Source organism: Podarcis erhardii, assembly GCF_964252035.2.
Source record: "Podarcis erhardii genome assembly, chromosome: 1".
In the NCBI taxonomy this organism is placed as follows: domain Eukaryota; kingdom Metazoa; phylum Chordata; class Lepidosauria; order Squamata; family Lacertidae; genus Podarcis; species Podarcis erhardii.
The window spans coordinates 10,920,782-10,937,672 of NC_138497.1; the positions used below are offsets into that span (position 1 = coordinate 10,920,782).

General features: G+C 46.4%; 1 protein-coding gene across 6 annotated transcripts in view; it reads left to right on the top strand.

Moving 5' to 3' along the window:
• The window catches only part of SYNE2 (spectrin repeat containing nuclear envelope protein 2), a 250,960-nt gene that overhangs the window by 183,049 nt on the left and 51,020 nt on the right, over positions 1 to 16,891 (top strand). For all 6 annotated transcript variants that reach the window (XM_081857037.1, XM_081857038.1, XM_081857039.1 and 3 more), the window contains exons 79-85: positions 344 to 490; positions 1,856 to 2,032; positions 4,337 to 4,492; positions 8,490 to 8,639; positions 9,839 to 10,009; positions 11,051 to 11,184; positions 14,337 to 14,538. In XM_081857037.1, the coding sequence (XP_081713163.1) occupies positions 344 to 490; positions 1,856 to 2,032; positions 4,337 to 4,492; positions 8,490 to 8,639; positions 9,839 to 10,009; positions 11,051 to 11,184; positions 14,337 to 14,538 (1,137 nt within the window). The remainder of the gene's footprint in view (positions 1 to 343; positions 491 to 1,855; positions 2,033 to 4,336; positions 4,493 to 8,489; positions 8,640 to 9,838; positions 10,010 to 11,050; positions 11,185 to 14,336; positions 14,539 to 16,891) is intronic.

Genomic DNA, 16,891 nt, shown 5'->3' on the forward strand with positions numbered 1-16,891 from the left:
AGTAGATAAATAGGTACCGCTCCAGCGGGACGGTAAACGGCGTTTCTGTGCACTGCTCTGGTTCGCCAGAAGCGGCTTAGTCATGCTGGCCACTTGACCCGGAAGCTGTCTGCGGACAAACGCTGGCTTCCTCGCCTGTAAAGCGAGATGAGCGCCGCAACCCCAGAGTCAGTCACGACTGAACCTAATGGTCAGGGGTCCCTTTACCTTTTACTATTCTACAGTTTAAGAATCCATAGCCCCTCCTTGTAAACAGAAAGAGCTAGAGAGACCCAGAGTGACTGGGTCAGATGGATGGGGTATTAAGCATTACTGTTGTTGTTATTGCATCATTTCTGACCAGCTTCAGATGGCAAAGCTGCCGTCTCATGAAGCAATCGCAGAATTAATGGACCGGATGAACCAGATGGAGCAAGAAAGAAGAGCTGGAGCTACTGTGAATGCTCAGGGTCCCACATGCCAAGTGAAAGGCCTTCTGAAGAAGTACAAGGTGAGTAGGGCACTAGAAGAATGAGAGTCCTAGAGGCTGATTCACTTTGCCAGACAAGAATACAAGAATCCAAATCAGGAATCGCATCTGCTTGGTGTGGCCTCTTCCAGTCACCCTATACCGTATTTTTTGCTCTGTAAGACGCACCTGACCATAAGACACACCTAGTTTTTAGAGGAGGAAAACAAGGGAAAAAAATATTCTGAATCAAATGTTGTTGAAGAGGAAGGAGGAGGGAGGATCAGGCTAAGGAGCCACCAGTCCATCCGCCCCTTTGGGGAAGCTGGATCTGCTGGCCACCTAACAGCTTTGTCCCTGCTGGGGGGATCGGAGGAGGCAGGCGAGACGAAGTGACACTCTTCAGCGAAGCGGGAGGAGGAAAGGAAGGGGCTCTGTAACCCAGCAGAGCAAGAGGGAGAGCTGTGCAGGGCCTCTTGGTCTGCTGGCTTCCCAGTGAAGCAGGATGAGGGATGGAAGGGGCTCCATAAGCGCTCCCTTCCATCCCTCATCGTGCATCGCTGTGAAGGCATCACAACAAGAGGCGCTGCGCAGCTCTCCCTCTTGCTCTGCTGGCTTCAGCAAAAGCTGCGCAGCCTGCATTCACTCCATAAGACGCACACACATTTCCCCTTACTTTTTAGGAGGGAAAAGGTGTGTCTTATAGAGCGAAAAATACGGTAATTGGGGTCTGACTGTCTGAGCCCTGTCAGGAGCACAAGGAGAGCTTTGCTGAACCCCTGGGGTGAAGGGTGCCTTGCATTTTACAAATAAAGGCCACTGCACAAGGATGCCTTGCTTTCTTCCTATTGTGGCATCGTCCTGCTTTTGCCTTTTTTCAAATTGCCACCTCCGCCTGGAGAGGCCAGGGATCGAACCTGGGACCTTCTGCATTCAGAGCGCATGTTCTGCCACTAAGCTGCAGCTCTTCCATTGGTACTGTGCCACTTTTTGCCCAGAAATGTTTTTGCAATGGGTCTCCAACCGCCCGACCCACTTACTTCACAATGCCATACGAGGCTCTTCAACTGTCCGCCACCTGTCTCAGCACTTGGTAGCAGTAACATTCCATCATAGCAGAGCAGCCCTAAATGCACATTAAGTGCGCAGTAAGATAGATTCTCATGCATATGAAAGCCAAGAAGAAAATGCCATCTTTGCCCAGATGGATTAGCGAGCTAGCAAGTGCATTAACCTACAAGCCCACACTTTTTAAGCGTTAGCAAAGGACAAACATTCACTGAGATTATGGGTCATAGTTCTATGCCTTAACACCATTTCAAATGCCATAAAAGTAAGTGGTAATGGCATTTTCTGCGTGGGAACTGCCCTTTTCATTTCCTAACAGGGTTGTATTTACTTTTCTAGGAGTACGAGATAGAAATGAACTTCAAACAGGGGGTAGTAGATTATGTTAACCAGTCGCTGCTGCAGATGACAACATGCGACGTCAAGAACAAGCGTTACGAGAGGACGGTGTTTGCAGAGCGTCTTGGTGAAATGAATCTGCGGTGGCACCAGCTGAGAGGCTCTCTGAGTGGAAAGGTTTGTTTGCCCTTTGCAGTTCTTTTGCACAGAGAACGAGTCCTGTGGATCCAGAGCGGCGCAAGGAGAAGTCTAACACAACTTACTCTCCGGTGCAGCCCCCTGAAACACTGTGAGGCAGGGCCAGTCCTTTCATTAGACAGTCAAATAGCTGCCTCAGACAGCAGATTTTGGGGTGTCCTGAAAGGGCAGGAAATAGTTTATTTAATGTGCTCCTATTTGTATTTTATTGGCAGGATGGGGGGAAAGGTGCTTGTGGGGTTTTCTGCCTCAGGTACCAAATAACTTAGCTGGACATGGGTGCACCTGAATTTGAAAAGTCTTTAACTGCATAACTATTAAAGGTTTTGGACCTCTGCCTGCAGTTTCACCAGGCCAATCTATGCAACAAGCAATATCTGTGTGTTTGGAAAGTAATAATAATAATAATAATAATAATAATAATAATAATAATAATAATTTATTTATACCCCGCCCACTCTGGGCGGCTTCCAAAATAATATTAAAATACTGTAATACATCAAACATTAAAAGCTTCCCTAAACATGCTGCCTTCAGATGTCTTCTAAAAGTCTGGTAGTTGTTCTCTTTGACATCTGGTGGGAGGGTGTTCCACAGGGAGGGCGCCACTACCGAGGAGGCCCTCTTCCTGGTTCCCTGTAACTTGGCTTCTCGCAGTGAGGGAACCACCAGAAGGCCCTCAGCGCTGGACCTCAGCGTCCGGGTAGAACGATGGGGGCTGAGACGCTCCTTCAGATATACTGGACCAAGGCCATTTAGGGCTTTAAAGGTAAACACCAACACTTTGAATTGTGCTCGGAAACGTACTGGGAGCCAATGTAGGTCTTTCAGGACCGATGTTATATGGTCTCGGCGGCCGCTCCCAGTCACCAGTCTGGTTCCAAATTTTCCAGCTTCCTGCATTCAATTGAGACATCCATTGTGAGGAATGATCCCCACATGTGTTGAGGGAATATGGGATGCAAAAGCTGTAAATAATCTTGGGCAGTTTCCCAAAGAGGGTGTTTTAAAAGTCTTGTGTCCAACAGTGTTCCTCCAATGACAGAGGACACTTAGATCGAGCAGAATCTAGAGGAAGGTGATTTCCCACCTCTCAGCTCCCCTGCTTCTTCCCAAGGTGTTCAGCTACTGGATGGGGGGAGCCGTGGCAGAAGCCTCCATTGAACCAAAGTGCAGGGTGGATTTGATTTAAATCAAATTGATTTCAATCACTGGTCGGTAAGACTTGATTTAAATCCCCCCCCCCTTTTTTTTACAGAAAGACTCATTCAAGGTGGTATAATCTTCATATTTACAACCAGATGAAGGTTTCATTTTTGGAAGAATAAATTTTCAGAGTAGTTTTTACAGTTGTATCAGAAATTACTGATTTGGTTATACTCTTAGGGATACATAGATAATGATGAAATTATTGTGAGGATTTATGAGTGAACAGTCTATATTTGGACAACTTTTCTGCTGTACTTTATTGGAAGGAGAAAAATAATCATTTCCTTAATAGCAAACTTAAACAATTTATTTAACTAAAACAATAACATTATAGCATATGTGTAATGGTTGTGAGGGGGTTACTTGTGCATAAATTGCCTTCAGTTTAGTCAGCTTGTTTGCTCAACCATGTTTAGGGTTAGAGCTCGCCCTCCGTGACCTGTTAGTCACTTGCAGAATCCGTCAGTGGGCGTTCCTTGAATCTCTTCCAGCATAAAAGCTGTTTGACCCCAAGTCTCCTCCTATGTTCCCTGCGCGGAACGTGTCTGCGCAAGTAAGGGGACGGCAAGGGCGTGCCAGCACTCTCTCCGCTAGTTTCGGTTGAAGGGTCTTGGAGCCCTGACACCGATTCCTCCATCTCCCTCTCCTCTCTATTGGTGTCACGCTGAATTCCTTCCCCCCTGCTGGTTCCCTCTCCGGCATCGCTCTGGAGCCCTGCCTCCGCCTCTCGCTTTGATGTCAGTTCCCTGACAATATGCATCCATGCTTGTTAACTGATGCGGTTAAACAAACACAAAATCCGTAGACTGAGTTTTAGCACACATGAGAAACTTAAAACAAATTCTTTTTTTCCTGTTGAATAGCCTTTGGACTATAATGTTACTTAAACAGAAATATGTTTAGAAAGATTTTTCCTCCAAAAGCATTTTATTTAAAAATCCAATCTAAATTTAAAAATCTGAATTATTTATTTATTTATTTTTAATCATTGATTTTTATCCACAAAGCCCAGATGCCCTTTCTGTCCTCTACGAATCAAATCATCCTTAAATTTCCACGTTGGAATCTTTGCAGATAAAGGAGCTGGAGCACATTTTGGAATCCGCAGGTGAAAAGGAGAGCAAAGCCCAGTCCCTGGGCAGCTGGCTAGAAGCACAAAGCAGAAGGCTCAAGCGAGCAGGGAAGCCAGCAAGTTCCATTCTTGCCCAGGACACGGCGCAAGACTGCAAGGTTAAACGTTTGTTCTCGTTATTGCATTTGGGAATTTCAGATTCACATGATTTATTGCATCTGGCGCTAAAAAATCCCCCCCCAAAATCCCACTTTCCTTCCAAACTGCTCAGGGCAGTGTATATGGTTCTTCTTCTCCCCTGCCCATGCTATTTTCACAACAGCCCTGTGAGGTAGGTTAGGCAGAGATCATAGTGACTAGCCCAAGGACAAAGTGTTTCATGACTGGGTGGGGATGTAAGCTCAGATTTCTGTGTTCCTATTCCGATCCGCACTGGGTGGACTTGGTTCAGAAAGATGCCTTGTAAATCAATATTCTTGTTGCTGTTGAATGATAAGTAATAATAATCATGAAGACGGGTTGTTGGGTTTTTTTTACTTTAGAAGAAAAAGTGAAGAAGAATACAGTGGTACCTCGGGTTAAGTACTTAATTCGTTCCGGAGGTCTGTACTTAACCTGAAACTGTTCTTAACCTGAAGCATCGCTTTAGCTAACGGGGCCGCCACGCCGCCGGAGCACGATTTCTGTTCTCATCCTGAAGCAAAGTTCTTAACCTGAAGCACTATTTCTGGGTTAGCGGAGTCTGTAACCTGAAGCATATGTAACCTGAAGTGTATGTAGCCTGAGGTACCACTGTAATTTATAATAATAATAATTGCATTATTTATACCACGCCCATCGGGCTGGGTTTCCCCAGCCACTCTGGGTGGCTCCCAACAGAATATTAAAAACTTGATAAAACATCAAACATTAAAACATCCCTAAACAGGTGTCTTCTAAAAGTCAGAAAGTTGTTTATTTCCTTGACATCTGATGGGAGCGCGTTCCGCAGGGCGGGTGCCACCACCTAGAAGGCCCTATGCCTGGTTCCCTGTAACCTCACAGGCATCCAATGAAACTGAATGTTGGAAAATTCTAGACTGATAAAAGAAAATCCATCTTCATGCAGCGCATATTCGAACTATAGAACTTGCTCCCAGAGGAGGCAGTGATGGCCACCAACTTGGATGGCTTTTAAAGAGGATTAGGAAAATGGCTTCTAATAATAATAATAATTTTTTAAAAAATTATTTCTATCCCGCCCTCCCCAGCCGAAGCCGGGCTCAGAGCGGCTAACAACAATAAAAGTAACACAGCATTCTAAAATCACTTCATTCTAAAATCAGTTCAAAATCAAATTAATGGCAACCATTGGGCTAGAGTTCTGTGAGGATTACCAAAGGAGGGGGTCAGACTGTGCCTTAGCCAAAGGCCTAGTAGAACAGCTCTGTCTTGCAGGCCCTGCGGAAAGATGTCAAGTCCCGCAGGGCCCTAGTCTCTTGTGACAGAGCATTCCACCAGATTGGGGCCATGGCCGAAAAAGCCCTGGCTCTGGTTGAGGCCAGCCTAACCTCCCTGTGGCCCGGGACCTCCAAGATGTTTTTGTTTGAAGGCCGTAAGGTCCTCCGTGGGACATACCATTAAAGGCGGTCCCATAGGTACAAGGGTCCTAGGCTGTATAGGGCTTTAAACGTCAAAACCAGCACCTTAAACCTGATCCTGTACTCCACCGGGAGCCAGTGCAGCTGGTATAGCACCAGGTGAATGTGATCCCATGGCGAGTACCCCGTAAGGAGTCTCACTGCAGCATTCTGCACCCGCTGGAGTTTCTGGGTCCATCTCAAGGGCAGCCCCACATAGAGTGAGTTACAGTAATCAAGTCTGGAGATGACCGTCGCATGGATCACTGTGGCTAGGTCAGGGCGAGAGAGGTAAGGCTAACCGTGATGGCTATGCAGCTGCAGGAAGCAATGCTCCTGAATACCAGTTTCTGGGAGCCAACAAGCCAATCTTGTGCTCTGGTCCTCCTTGTGGGTTTCCCACACGCATCTGGTTGACCCCTCTAAGAACACGATGCTGGACTAGAAGGGTCCAGCTCGTTTGTTCTTATGCCTCCTTAACTGAGGTCTAGAGGATTTGTCTGCAAGGGCTAAAATTCTCCAAGAGCGCATTTTGGACTGGTCAGCCAAATGAGCCCTTATTATTCCCAGACAATAAGGATAAGCCATGTTTGCAATGATATTCCTTCCCTCCTAGGTAAGTCTTTTGTTTTTGTTTTATTGCCATGGTTACCCCTTTTCTCTCCCGTTGCAAAATAGCGGGTAGTTTTTACTATCTATTCCCTGCAGTGCTTTTTTTTCTCTAAAGCGCTCTGGAGCCTTTTTGCATTCCACCCCCCCCCCCCCAAGCTGAGGGACAAGAGGGATTCATTCCAACTCGCCAGCAAGAAGCGTGGTGAATAAATAAAGGGACAGATTGGAACTCTCTTAGTGAGCAGGTACACTCACTACGGGAGAGAGGAAGGGGAAGGGAAAAGTTAAATAAAGCCAGGAAGAATGTTTCCACATCCTTGAAGACAACTCTTTATAATAATAATAAAAAAACAAGGGAAATGGGGGGAATTGACTTTTAATTCTCAAGCCCTTGTATAAGCTTTGCAGGAAGATAAATGAATAATCTAATAGCCACTACATTTTACACTAACCCTATGCCTTGTATCATATATTCAAAATGAGCAACCTGTGTTTATTTGCATCATTTATGCTGATGATAGGGACGTGGGTGGTGCTGTGGGTTAAACCACAGAGCCTAGGACTTGCCGATCAGAAGGTCAGCAGTTCGAATCTCTGCAACGGGATGAGCTCCTGTTGCTCGGTCCCTGCTCCTGCCAACCTAGCAGTTCGAAAGCACGTCAAAGTGCAAGTAGATAAATAAGTACCGCTCCGGTGGGAAGGTAAACGGCGTTTCCGTGCGCTGCTCTGGTTCACCAGAAGCGGCTTAGTCATGCTGGCCACATGATCCGGAAGCTGCACGCCGGGTCCCTTGGCCAATAAAGCGAGATGAGTGCCGCAACCCCAGAGTCGGTCAGGACTGGACCTAATGGTCAGGGGTCCCTTTACCTTTACCTTTTTATGCTGATGATAGGGAGGGCAAAGGATCTCAAAATGCCAACCCCTCCCCTGATCAAATGCTGCTGTGCTTTCCACATTTCTTACGGAAACTTCTTCAGTCTTGCCATCCCAGGGTACAAGCCTGGGCAGTGTGTATGGAGGTCTTGGGCTGCCCAGACAACAAGACCCCCCCCCCTTGGCCTCACTGATATGGTCCAAAGGAAAGCCGAGCAATACATTTGGCACCAACTTGGCTGCAGGAGTTGCTGGCAGGAGGCGTACAAAGTGCCTTAGGGACTCCAGTCTGGATTTGTGTAGGGTTTACTCCCTAGCCTTTTCTTCTCCAGCGGAGGTTTAGGGCCAGAGTTTTCTTTCTCACAGATGGGCAAAGAAAATTGCTTACTGTAGCAAAAACTACATATTAAAATGTGTATAGTAGGAGAAATTCCGCCCCCCAAAAAATGTTCTATCCCACCTTTTCTCCGATAAGCTCAAGGTGGCATTCATCATCATCATCATCATCATCATCATCATCATCATCATCATATTTTATTATTTATACCCCCCCCCCAAAAAAAAAAAATCTGGCTGGGTTTTCCCAGGCACTCTGGGCAGCTTCCAAAAGAATATGAAAAACATGATAAAACAAGGGATATTCTCCTCCCCATTTTATCCTCTCAGCAACCCTGTGAGGTAGGTTAGGCCGAGAGACAGTGACTAGCCCAAGTCCTGTCAGTTAGTTGCCAGGCCAAGCAAGAATTTGAACCCTGGTCTCCCAGGTCCTAGTCCAGGACTAAGACCACAACACCACAAAGGGTCCCTGGGTTGTCCACAATCAAAGGGTTCCAAAATAAACCAGCCTCCCCAATTTGTGATTTGGTTTTGGGGGGTATTTTTGTTATTGTATGCTTCGCTTTTGTTTTGTTTGTTTTTAAGCCCTCTGTTCGCCACAGTCGGAACAGATTTCCTAACATTGATTGTTAAGAATTAGAGCTGGTGTCTGGTGCTGAAAGATGAATTATGCACAGAGAAGAATTCTCATACTCTTCTGTTTCCTTTTTCCCAGGCGCTGGAAAACCAGCTTGCAGTTAAATCTAAGGAGCTGGATGAGCTGAAGCAGAGTTACCCAGTTTTAGGAGGTGGTGCCGAGGATCCTGCGGGGGCAATGCCGAGAACCAGCAATTTAGATGAAATGAGGACCAGAGTTGCCAGCCAGGTTGATACTTTCTCCTTTTTTTCCTTTGCCTATGTCTGGCACTGTGGGTTAAACCACAGAGCCTAGGACTTGCCGATCAGAAGGTCGGCGGTTTGAATCCCCGCGACGGGGTGAGCTCCCGTTGCTCGGTCCCTGCTCCTGCCAACCTAGCAGTTTGAAAGCACGTCAAAGTGCAAGTAGATAAATAGGTACCGCTCTGGCGGGAAGGTAAACGGCGTTTCTGTGCGCTGCTCTGGTTCGCCAGAAGCAACTTAGTCATGCTGGCCACATGACCCAGAAGCTGTACGCCGGCTCCCTCGGCCAGTAAAGCGAGATGAGCGCCGCAACCCCAGTCGACCACGACTGGACCTAATGGTCAGGGGTCCCTTTACTTTTACCTTAAGATTTGGTGACTTCCTGAGGATTGCTCAGTTGACTCCTCCCATGCTAGGATCAGAAAGGGGGAGGGGCCGCAGGGGGGCAAGGGGCTGTCTTGCCCAGGGACTGAGCTATGGACCCTCTCTAGTGGTCTTTTGGCAGCGATCAGACTTGAACTCAAGAGTCGACTCTTGTGCCTAGCCATTTACCTGGTGAGTTCTACTAACTGTCATGGTTCCATGAATCCTGTTTGGTGCTGGCAAGCAGGGCTGTGCCAAATTTCTAAAATGGCAATAGAAAATATTTTTCTTAGCGATTTTAAGCTGCCATGGAATGAGAGCTCACAGCTGAGCTGTCTGTTCCTTTTGCAATTTAAAACCCTTCAGGCACTGCTGAATCTGTGAGTTTTCCTGCTGGGATGTCAGCAGCAAGTGTAAAACCCGGTGTATTTATTCCTGCAAATTATCCCCTAACCAGGTGTCCTGGAATGAGCTCTGCTAGAGCTTTGGCCTCAAATTAGGATGATAATGAAAATAATTCTAAAACTTTAATGCCATACACTGATATGTTTTTCCTTCCTTCAACATCTGGTTGGAAGCATGCGCTGTTCCCTCTGAAATCAGTTATATGTTAATTTGTTAAATACTTAGAGTGTTTTTTTGTCCAGCGTGTGTTAGAAGGGAAGCACTAAAATAAAACACTGAACAGTGGGTGTCTCTTAGTGTTTAACAGTGGGGTGCCCCTTAGACATTTTTCAAGTGTCCTGATATGTAATCTCAAAAGTGTACTTTGTGAAGCAGAAATGGCATCCGCGTGTCTAATCATGGGCCCGGTGTTTGCAGGTTGCACTTCTGAAGACCTCAACAGAGTCTGCTTTGGAGCAGTGGCGGATTTATGACCAAGCTTGGGATGAAGTCAGACTGATGCTTGCAAGAACTTTGTATTGCCTGGAGGTTAGCAAGCCTCCCGTGGTTACATTCGAGACACTAAAAACCCAGGTGGAAAATCTCCAGGTATGTTTCACATTTCCTGGGTCGTAAATGCTCCTCCTAAAAAGACAATGGGCTACTTCATATGCAACGTCAAGCCATGGTTTACTGGTATGTGATTGAGCCTTGATGGACTCCTAAACCCACACACCTAGCCTTATCCTGCCTTCTTCCCTGCTTCCTGTCTAAGGCAAATAATAGTTTACTGTCTCAGACGAAATGGGCAAACTATGGTTTGCATGGGCCCTGCAAAACTGAATTAGATACCAGGATCAGTACCTCATTTCCAAATGAGTTTGCAGGAAACTCACAAACCATGCTTTGTCCAGTTCACCTGTTCACCTCATTCACATTTCACCATGGTGTGTTTGAAGTCAAGGTGGGTTAGATCATCTGAAATGCTGCACATACAGAATGCTGTGTCTTGCAATGAGGAATTCAGTGAGTTGACCCATTTCAGACAGACGATTCTGGTCCTCCCCAAAACAAGCTAAAAGAAGCCTTACATGTCCCTTACAATAGAAGCAAATTAACACTCTGGTCCGCTGTCGATAATGGGAAAAGTTGCACTGATGGTATGCACAACAAAACACACATACAAGTGCCTGGTCAAAACTGGGATGATAATATGCAGCCCTCACAGAGGTCTTGCTAGGGAGTGGCTGAAGGGGCTGGAGTGCAATGTCTTTTTGTGCTAGGTCTTGGATCTTCTCTCCCCCCCCCCTTTAAGTGCAAAGTGGGTTAGATTCCCCCACTCTTAAGCCTTGAGGAGGGCAGGGGAAGTCTTTCTCACTACATTCCAAGTCTTTCTGGAGTTGGTGCAAGGTCTGGTAGATTCTTCTCCCTTCTCCAAGCTTGGGAGAAGCAAGTGAGTGAGATCTCACCAGAACAACAACAGCAGCAAAAGCAGCACTTACTAATGGAAAGCTGGCAGCGTATTTGTGGCAGCTTAGAAGTTTAAAATGTGGTCCCTTGGGGAGGAGAGATGCAGGTTAGCGTGTCAACAGCCGCCTCCTCGAATGCCTTTGCACTCACAACCAGCCATGTGGCATTTCTTTCCCACAGTCTCTTCAAGATAAAGCAGAGAGTAATGAAGAAATCTGGGCTAAACTCCAAGCTGCTGCTTGTAACCTGAAGAAGCTGTGTGATCCCTCATTTTCTGAGATTATTGAAGAGAAATGCAGAGAGGCACGCACAAGGTACAATAAGATTTCTTTATTTTATTTGTTAACCATTCTGTTGTCTGGCCCCAGCAAGTCATTGCTTTCATATGCAGTGGCAATTGTGTGTCGAGGACCTCCAGGACACCCCCAAATAAAGACACGGTTCACACAACTTTATTGAATTACAGTATGTGAGTGGCTGCTTAGGCATTGGTTAGCCACTATCTGTTCCCACTTAGAGGTAGGAACAGAACTGACAACCGCAAGCCTGCGGAAGTCAGTAAGGGTAAACATTTTTGGGGAGAGGATAGAGCTGGGTGCCAGGCTCTCACCTCTCCCCAAATGCTCCCAGGGGCTCTTGCGTGGCCCTAGCCCCTTGCCAGGGGTTCGGACAAGAGCATGGCGAGCCCCTGGATTCCTTTAACAGAATACCCTTGCAGCAGCAGCATTGGAGGGGCAGGCACAGCCAACCACATCCGCTCCACCAACCAAAATTAACCAGTGCTTAACTGCAACCTTAAGGAAATCAGCCCTGAGTGCTCACTGGAAGGACAGATCCTGAAGCTGAGGCTCCAATACTTTGGCCACCTCATGAGAAGAGAAGACTCCCTGGAAAAGACCCTGATGTTAGGAAAGATGGAGGGCACAAGGAGAAGGGGACGACAGAGGACGAGATGGTTGGACAGTGTTCTCGAAGCTACCAGAATGAGTTTGACCAAACTGTGGAGGCAGTGGAAGACAGGAGTGCCTGGCATGCTCTGGTCCATGGGGTCACAAAGAGTCAGACATGACTAAACGACTAAACAACAACAACAAAACTGCAACCTTACAAGTTGTGACGATTTGCTATGCAGTAGGCAAAAAAACAAATGGCACCAGCAAATCAGCCAAATGGCAAAAATTCCTACCAGGCCGCTGCTCCAAAGCAGACGACCCCATGACAGGCATAGCAAGGTCAGCACGAACAAACCCTAAATATAGGGAGGGTGGGCGGGTAATCCGATGTGCGCAGCGAAAAGAGGAAGCTCAACGCTGCGCACAGGGAATAAATAGCACCCCCATCAATCAAACAATTTTGCAACATTAAATTCTCCCCAGCAACAGTTGGAGGTGCCCTATCAAATTCATGGCCATCCATACTAACCCGCACAGCAACAGGGGATGCCATGGTTGCCAACACCGCAACACGTGCTCTCCATGAAGGAGAACCCGCTTTGCTTCATAATGTTTAACTTTGAGGTGAGGAGGACAGTTCTACTGATGTCATCCTTGCTCTCCAGAATCAGAGTGGTTGTTCTGTGAGTAACCAGCTCGCTGGTGGATACCCTTAAGCCAGTGTTTCTCAGACTTGGGTCCTCGCCTATTTGTTGGACTACAACTCCCATCATCCCTAGCTAGTAGGACGGGTGGTCAGGGATGATGGGAGTTGTAGTCCAACAACAGCTGGGAACCCAGGTTTGAGAACCACTGGCTTAAGCTTTATTGCCACTAGCCCAAATAACCCAGTGATAATCAGCCTGTGGGGAGGCACGAAGCATCGGTCAACATTCCAAAATGCATATTGGGCAAGGCTTTTATTAGGCTAGTCAACGGGCCACAAAGTAGTGTGCAACCTTTTGTATTCTGCAAAGATCTTCATCAGACTACATAGCAAACAAAGCAGCAGTGGGAGGGAGGGATGTTGGAGGGAAAAGCTAAAGGATGATGAATCCATGGAGTCTGCATCTGCTGCCTGTCTCAGGATGGGACGTGGGAGGAGGAGAGAACATTCAGACTGGATGCTTTTAGCTGCTGCCCAGGTTTTGGGGTGCTTGGAAAAAGGAACCTGCCATCGTTAATATCCTGCCTGTAGGAATATAAAATCCAGTCTTGCTCGCCCCCATCTCTACCCTTTGGTGAAACGCACAGACATAGCAACTGTGTGTGCTATGGCTTAGCTCTAGTTAGTGCAACAGCAGGGGAACTGAAGCAACAATAGTTTTTACCATGAGTACCCAAATGCTTGCACATTCATGCTTAGCCATAGTTTGGCTTACTGTTACGTGCGAACCAGTCCATTTAGTAGGCGTGTCCAGATGCACAGTAGAAACACAGTTGCCATGTTGTGTTCAGGCCTACACTCATATCCCCTGGTGATAGACAATTAATCACACCGAAACATGAATATAATTAAGCAGTAAGGCGGAACCTTTGTTTTAGAAATAGACAGTTTAATGGCAACTAAAGCAATATAGCAGGCTAACCAGCATCACAACATCATATGCCCTGGCAAATAAAAACGGTTTGACCTTGATCAGAGCTTAAGCGAGATTCAGTCTCTAAAAGCCAGAGCTAGGCAGTTTATTCTCCAAGCCATCTTGATGGCTTAATGCATAGATTGGGAATCTGTGGTTCTCCAGATATTGCTGAACCCTAACACCTATCGCTCCCCCAGGTAGCATAGCTAATAGCCAGGTAATGATAGGAGTTGCATTCTTGCAACACCTGGAAGGCTGCAATTTTCCCCTTCCTGATTTCCTGTGTGCTTCCTGTTTCATTTTCAAGTTTGGTGCTCCCATCACCGGGGAAGCTAATCTTTGGAAATCCCATCAGATGAGTTTGGCATCTTGTCTAAGGTTGGGATTAGGAGCCAACTAACTTCCTTTGAGGCTTTGAGGCTTCTGGCAGACCTGCCGCGCATGCATGTGATCAGCAGCCTAGTGATGTGGCGCATTTTAGCTCCATGCATTTATCTGCCTAAAGAAAGAAAAGAAGTCCCCTCCACATTTCAGAACACCCATAAACCGTGGCGCGTGACGTTTTCCCACTGAGCAAGTCACCCAGTGCTCTTCCCTAGTATGAACAAACCGTAGGAAGGCAGGTAGATGTGCTCTTAAGGAAAGCGAGAGGTAATTGAATTGTTTGCTATACAGTGGTGCCTCAGGTTAAGTACTTAATTCGTTCCGGAGGTCTGTTCTTAACCTGAAACTGTTCTTAACCTGAAGCACCACTTTAGCTATTGGGGCCTCCCGCTGCTGCCGTGCCGCCGGAGCATGGTTTCTGTTCTCATCCTGAAGCAAAGTTCTTAACCAGAGGTACTATTTCTGGGTTAGCGGAGTCTGTAACCTGAAGCATCTGTAACCTGAAGTGTATGTAACCCGAGGTACCACTGTAATGCTGCATTTAATTTAATTTAATTTTTTTTATAGATGGACACTGATGAACAAAGAAATTGAAGATCACCTACACAAAGCACAAGCATCTTTACAACTTTGGGAATCTTATGTTGGTTTACATGCTGAAGTCATGGCCAAGGTGGACAAGTATGAAGAGCAGTATGGTTCCCTTTTGGCAGATGTGGCTGCAGGTCATACAATGGACTTCCTTAAGCAGAAGGTCGAGGATGTGAAGGTAGGTTATTGGGATTTCCATGGTGGGGTTGCCTAGAAAGTGGGCGGAGAATAAGAAAGGGATGCTCTATCTGAGAGTGCAGAGTGTTTGAGGAGAAACCAGTGTTTGCAGAGAAACCAAAATGCTTGTTTACAAAGCTATTGTACTGCCAGCCTTACTGTATGCTTCTGAAACATGGACTACTTATAAACACCATCTCCAACTCCTCGAAAGGTTCCATCAACTGTGTCTCCGAAAATTTTTACGTATCACTTGGGAAGATAGGAGAACTAATGCCAGTGTACCGGAAGAAGCAAAGATCACAGTGTCAAAGCAATGATTCTTCAACATCAACTTTTTTGGACTGGTCATGTTGTGCGGATGTCTGATTATCGTCTTCCAAACAACTACTCTATTCCGAACTTAAAAATGGAAAGTGTAATGCTGGTGGTCAACAAAAGAGGCTTAAAGACTCTCTCTAGGCAAATATTAAAAAATGTAGTATAACCACCAACAACTGGGAAACACTGGCCTGTGAGCGCTCCAATTGGAGAACAGCCTTTGCCAAAGGTATCATGGGCTTTGAAGACGCTCAAACTCAGGACGAAAGGGAGAAACATACTAAGAGGAAGGCACGCTTGGCAAACCCTCACCGTGATCAACTCCCGCCCGGAAACCTATGTCCCCACCATGGAAGGACGTGTGGATCCAGAATTGGGCTCCACAGTCACTTACGGATTCACTGTTAAAACCGTGTTCATAGAAGACAATCTTATTTGACTACAAGTGATCGCCAAAGAAGAAGATGATAGATCTCAGGGTGTAGAGGCAATGAGGGATGGGTGCCAAATGGCCTTCCAGCCTTTGTATGTGGCCCTTGGAACTCTCCTCAGGCCACACCCCTCACCAACCCTGTCTTGCCCCCTCCCTGAGTGTCTTTGCCAGGCTGCATTATAAAATCGTAGAATTGTAGATTTCGAAGGGACCCCAGAGGGGTCATCTAACCCAGCCCCCTGCAATGCAGGAATCTCAAATAAAGCGTCCGTGACAGATGGCCATTGAACCTCAACATCCTTCTTAAATTGTGGTGCCCAGAACTGGACACAGTATTCCAGGTGTGGCCCACCAAGGCAGACTAGAGTGGGACTATTCAATCCCTTGATCTTGGTACTATACTTCTGTTGATGCAGCCTAGATGCTTTGATGCTTTCTTCCCCTGCCCCAAGGTAAGCTTCTTGGGCTCAGGCCAAAGGTGTCAGCAGTTTCACTGTCTTCTTGAACAGAAGGCCTCCACAGAACTCTCCAGTAGCTCAGAGATGGAAGGATTTCGGCTTTCTTCTAAGATGGAAGTGGCTTTTTATGATGCAGTTTTGTATCTCTTGCTGACAAAGAAAACCCAGGATAATTTTGTCATAAATGAAGCAGCTATTAAATCCACCCGGTGCTAATAGCCCTTTCCCGATATCGGTGGAGGAGAGCCAAACTATTCTTCTTCCTTTTGTGAAGAATAATACCAGAGAAAGAACCCTAATGGACGGGGAGGTATGTTACACCCCTTGTCAGTTGTGAATGACTGCTAGGAATCCAATTGGGCACTTGATGTGCTTTTAAGCCTAACCCTTTCCCCGTGCTAACAGTTTTAGGTGAGATTGAGGACTTGTGTTAAAGTTATTCTTGCGTTTCCCCCCCGTGAGCGAATAGAAATGTGTTTGTGCCCTTAATAAATTGTATGCAAAGTCTAATGGGAGGAGATTTAAATGGATCGTTTTTGAAGCAACGGGCTCATTTGGCCTTAAAGAGCATCGCCACAAAGAGAAAAGGGCTTTGGATGCCAGGGATGCATTAGTCACATTGGCGAAATTTCTCCTTAATGGCAGTAAATTAGCATTTTAGACTTACTTTATGCCCATTAACAGCACAGCTGCCATTCCCATCCAGAAAGCACGATTTTTTAGGTAACTGGTGTTAAGTGGAAATTGTATTAAATTATACACTTCAGAAGAGATGTTCCCAAATCTCCACCCACCCGCCCGGATAAAGAACTACCAAGGAGCGCAACGCGTATCTTAATTCTACTTGTAATGTTAATCATCTGTGCACAGGGATTGCAGCCCATGAAATCTTAGGTACACAGCCTGACTGACCCTCCACTACCTTTAAGGCTGCTTGTCACAATTCTCCACTTCTAGCGTCCAGCCAGGTTCCCCCCCCCCTTTTTCTGTCCTCCTTGCAGTTCTATAAGAGAACAGGCCCATCCTGACCCACTCTGATAGAAGTTAGATTTAGTTCTTTATTAGCAAAAACACGATCTCCACAGACTTGTTAGTCAGGCCTAATGAGCACAGCAGTTTATTCCTTGTGGGTCTTACTCCAT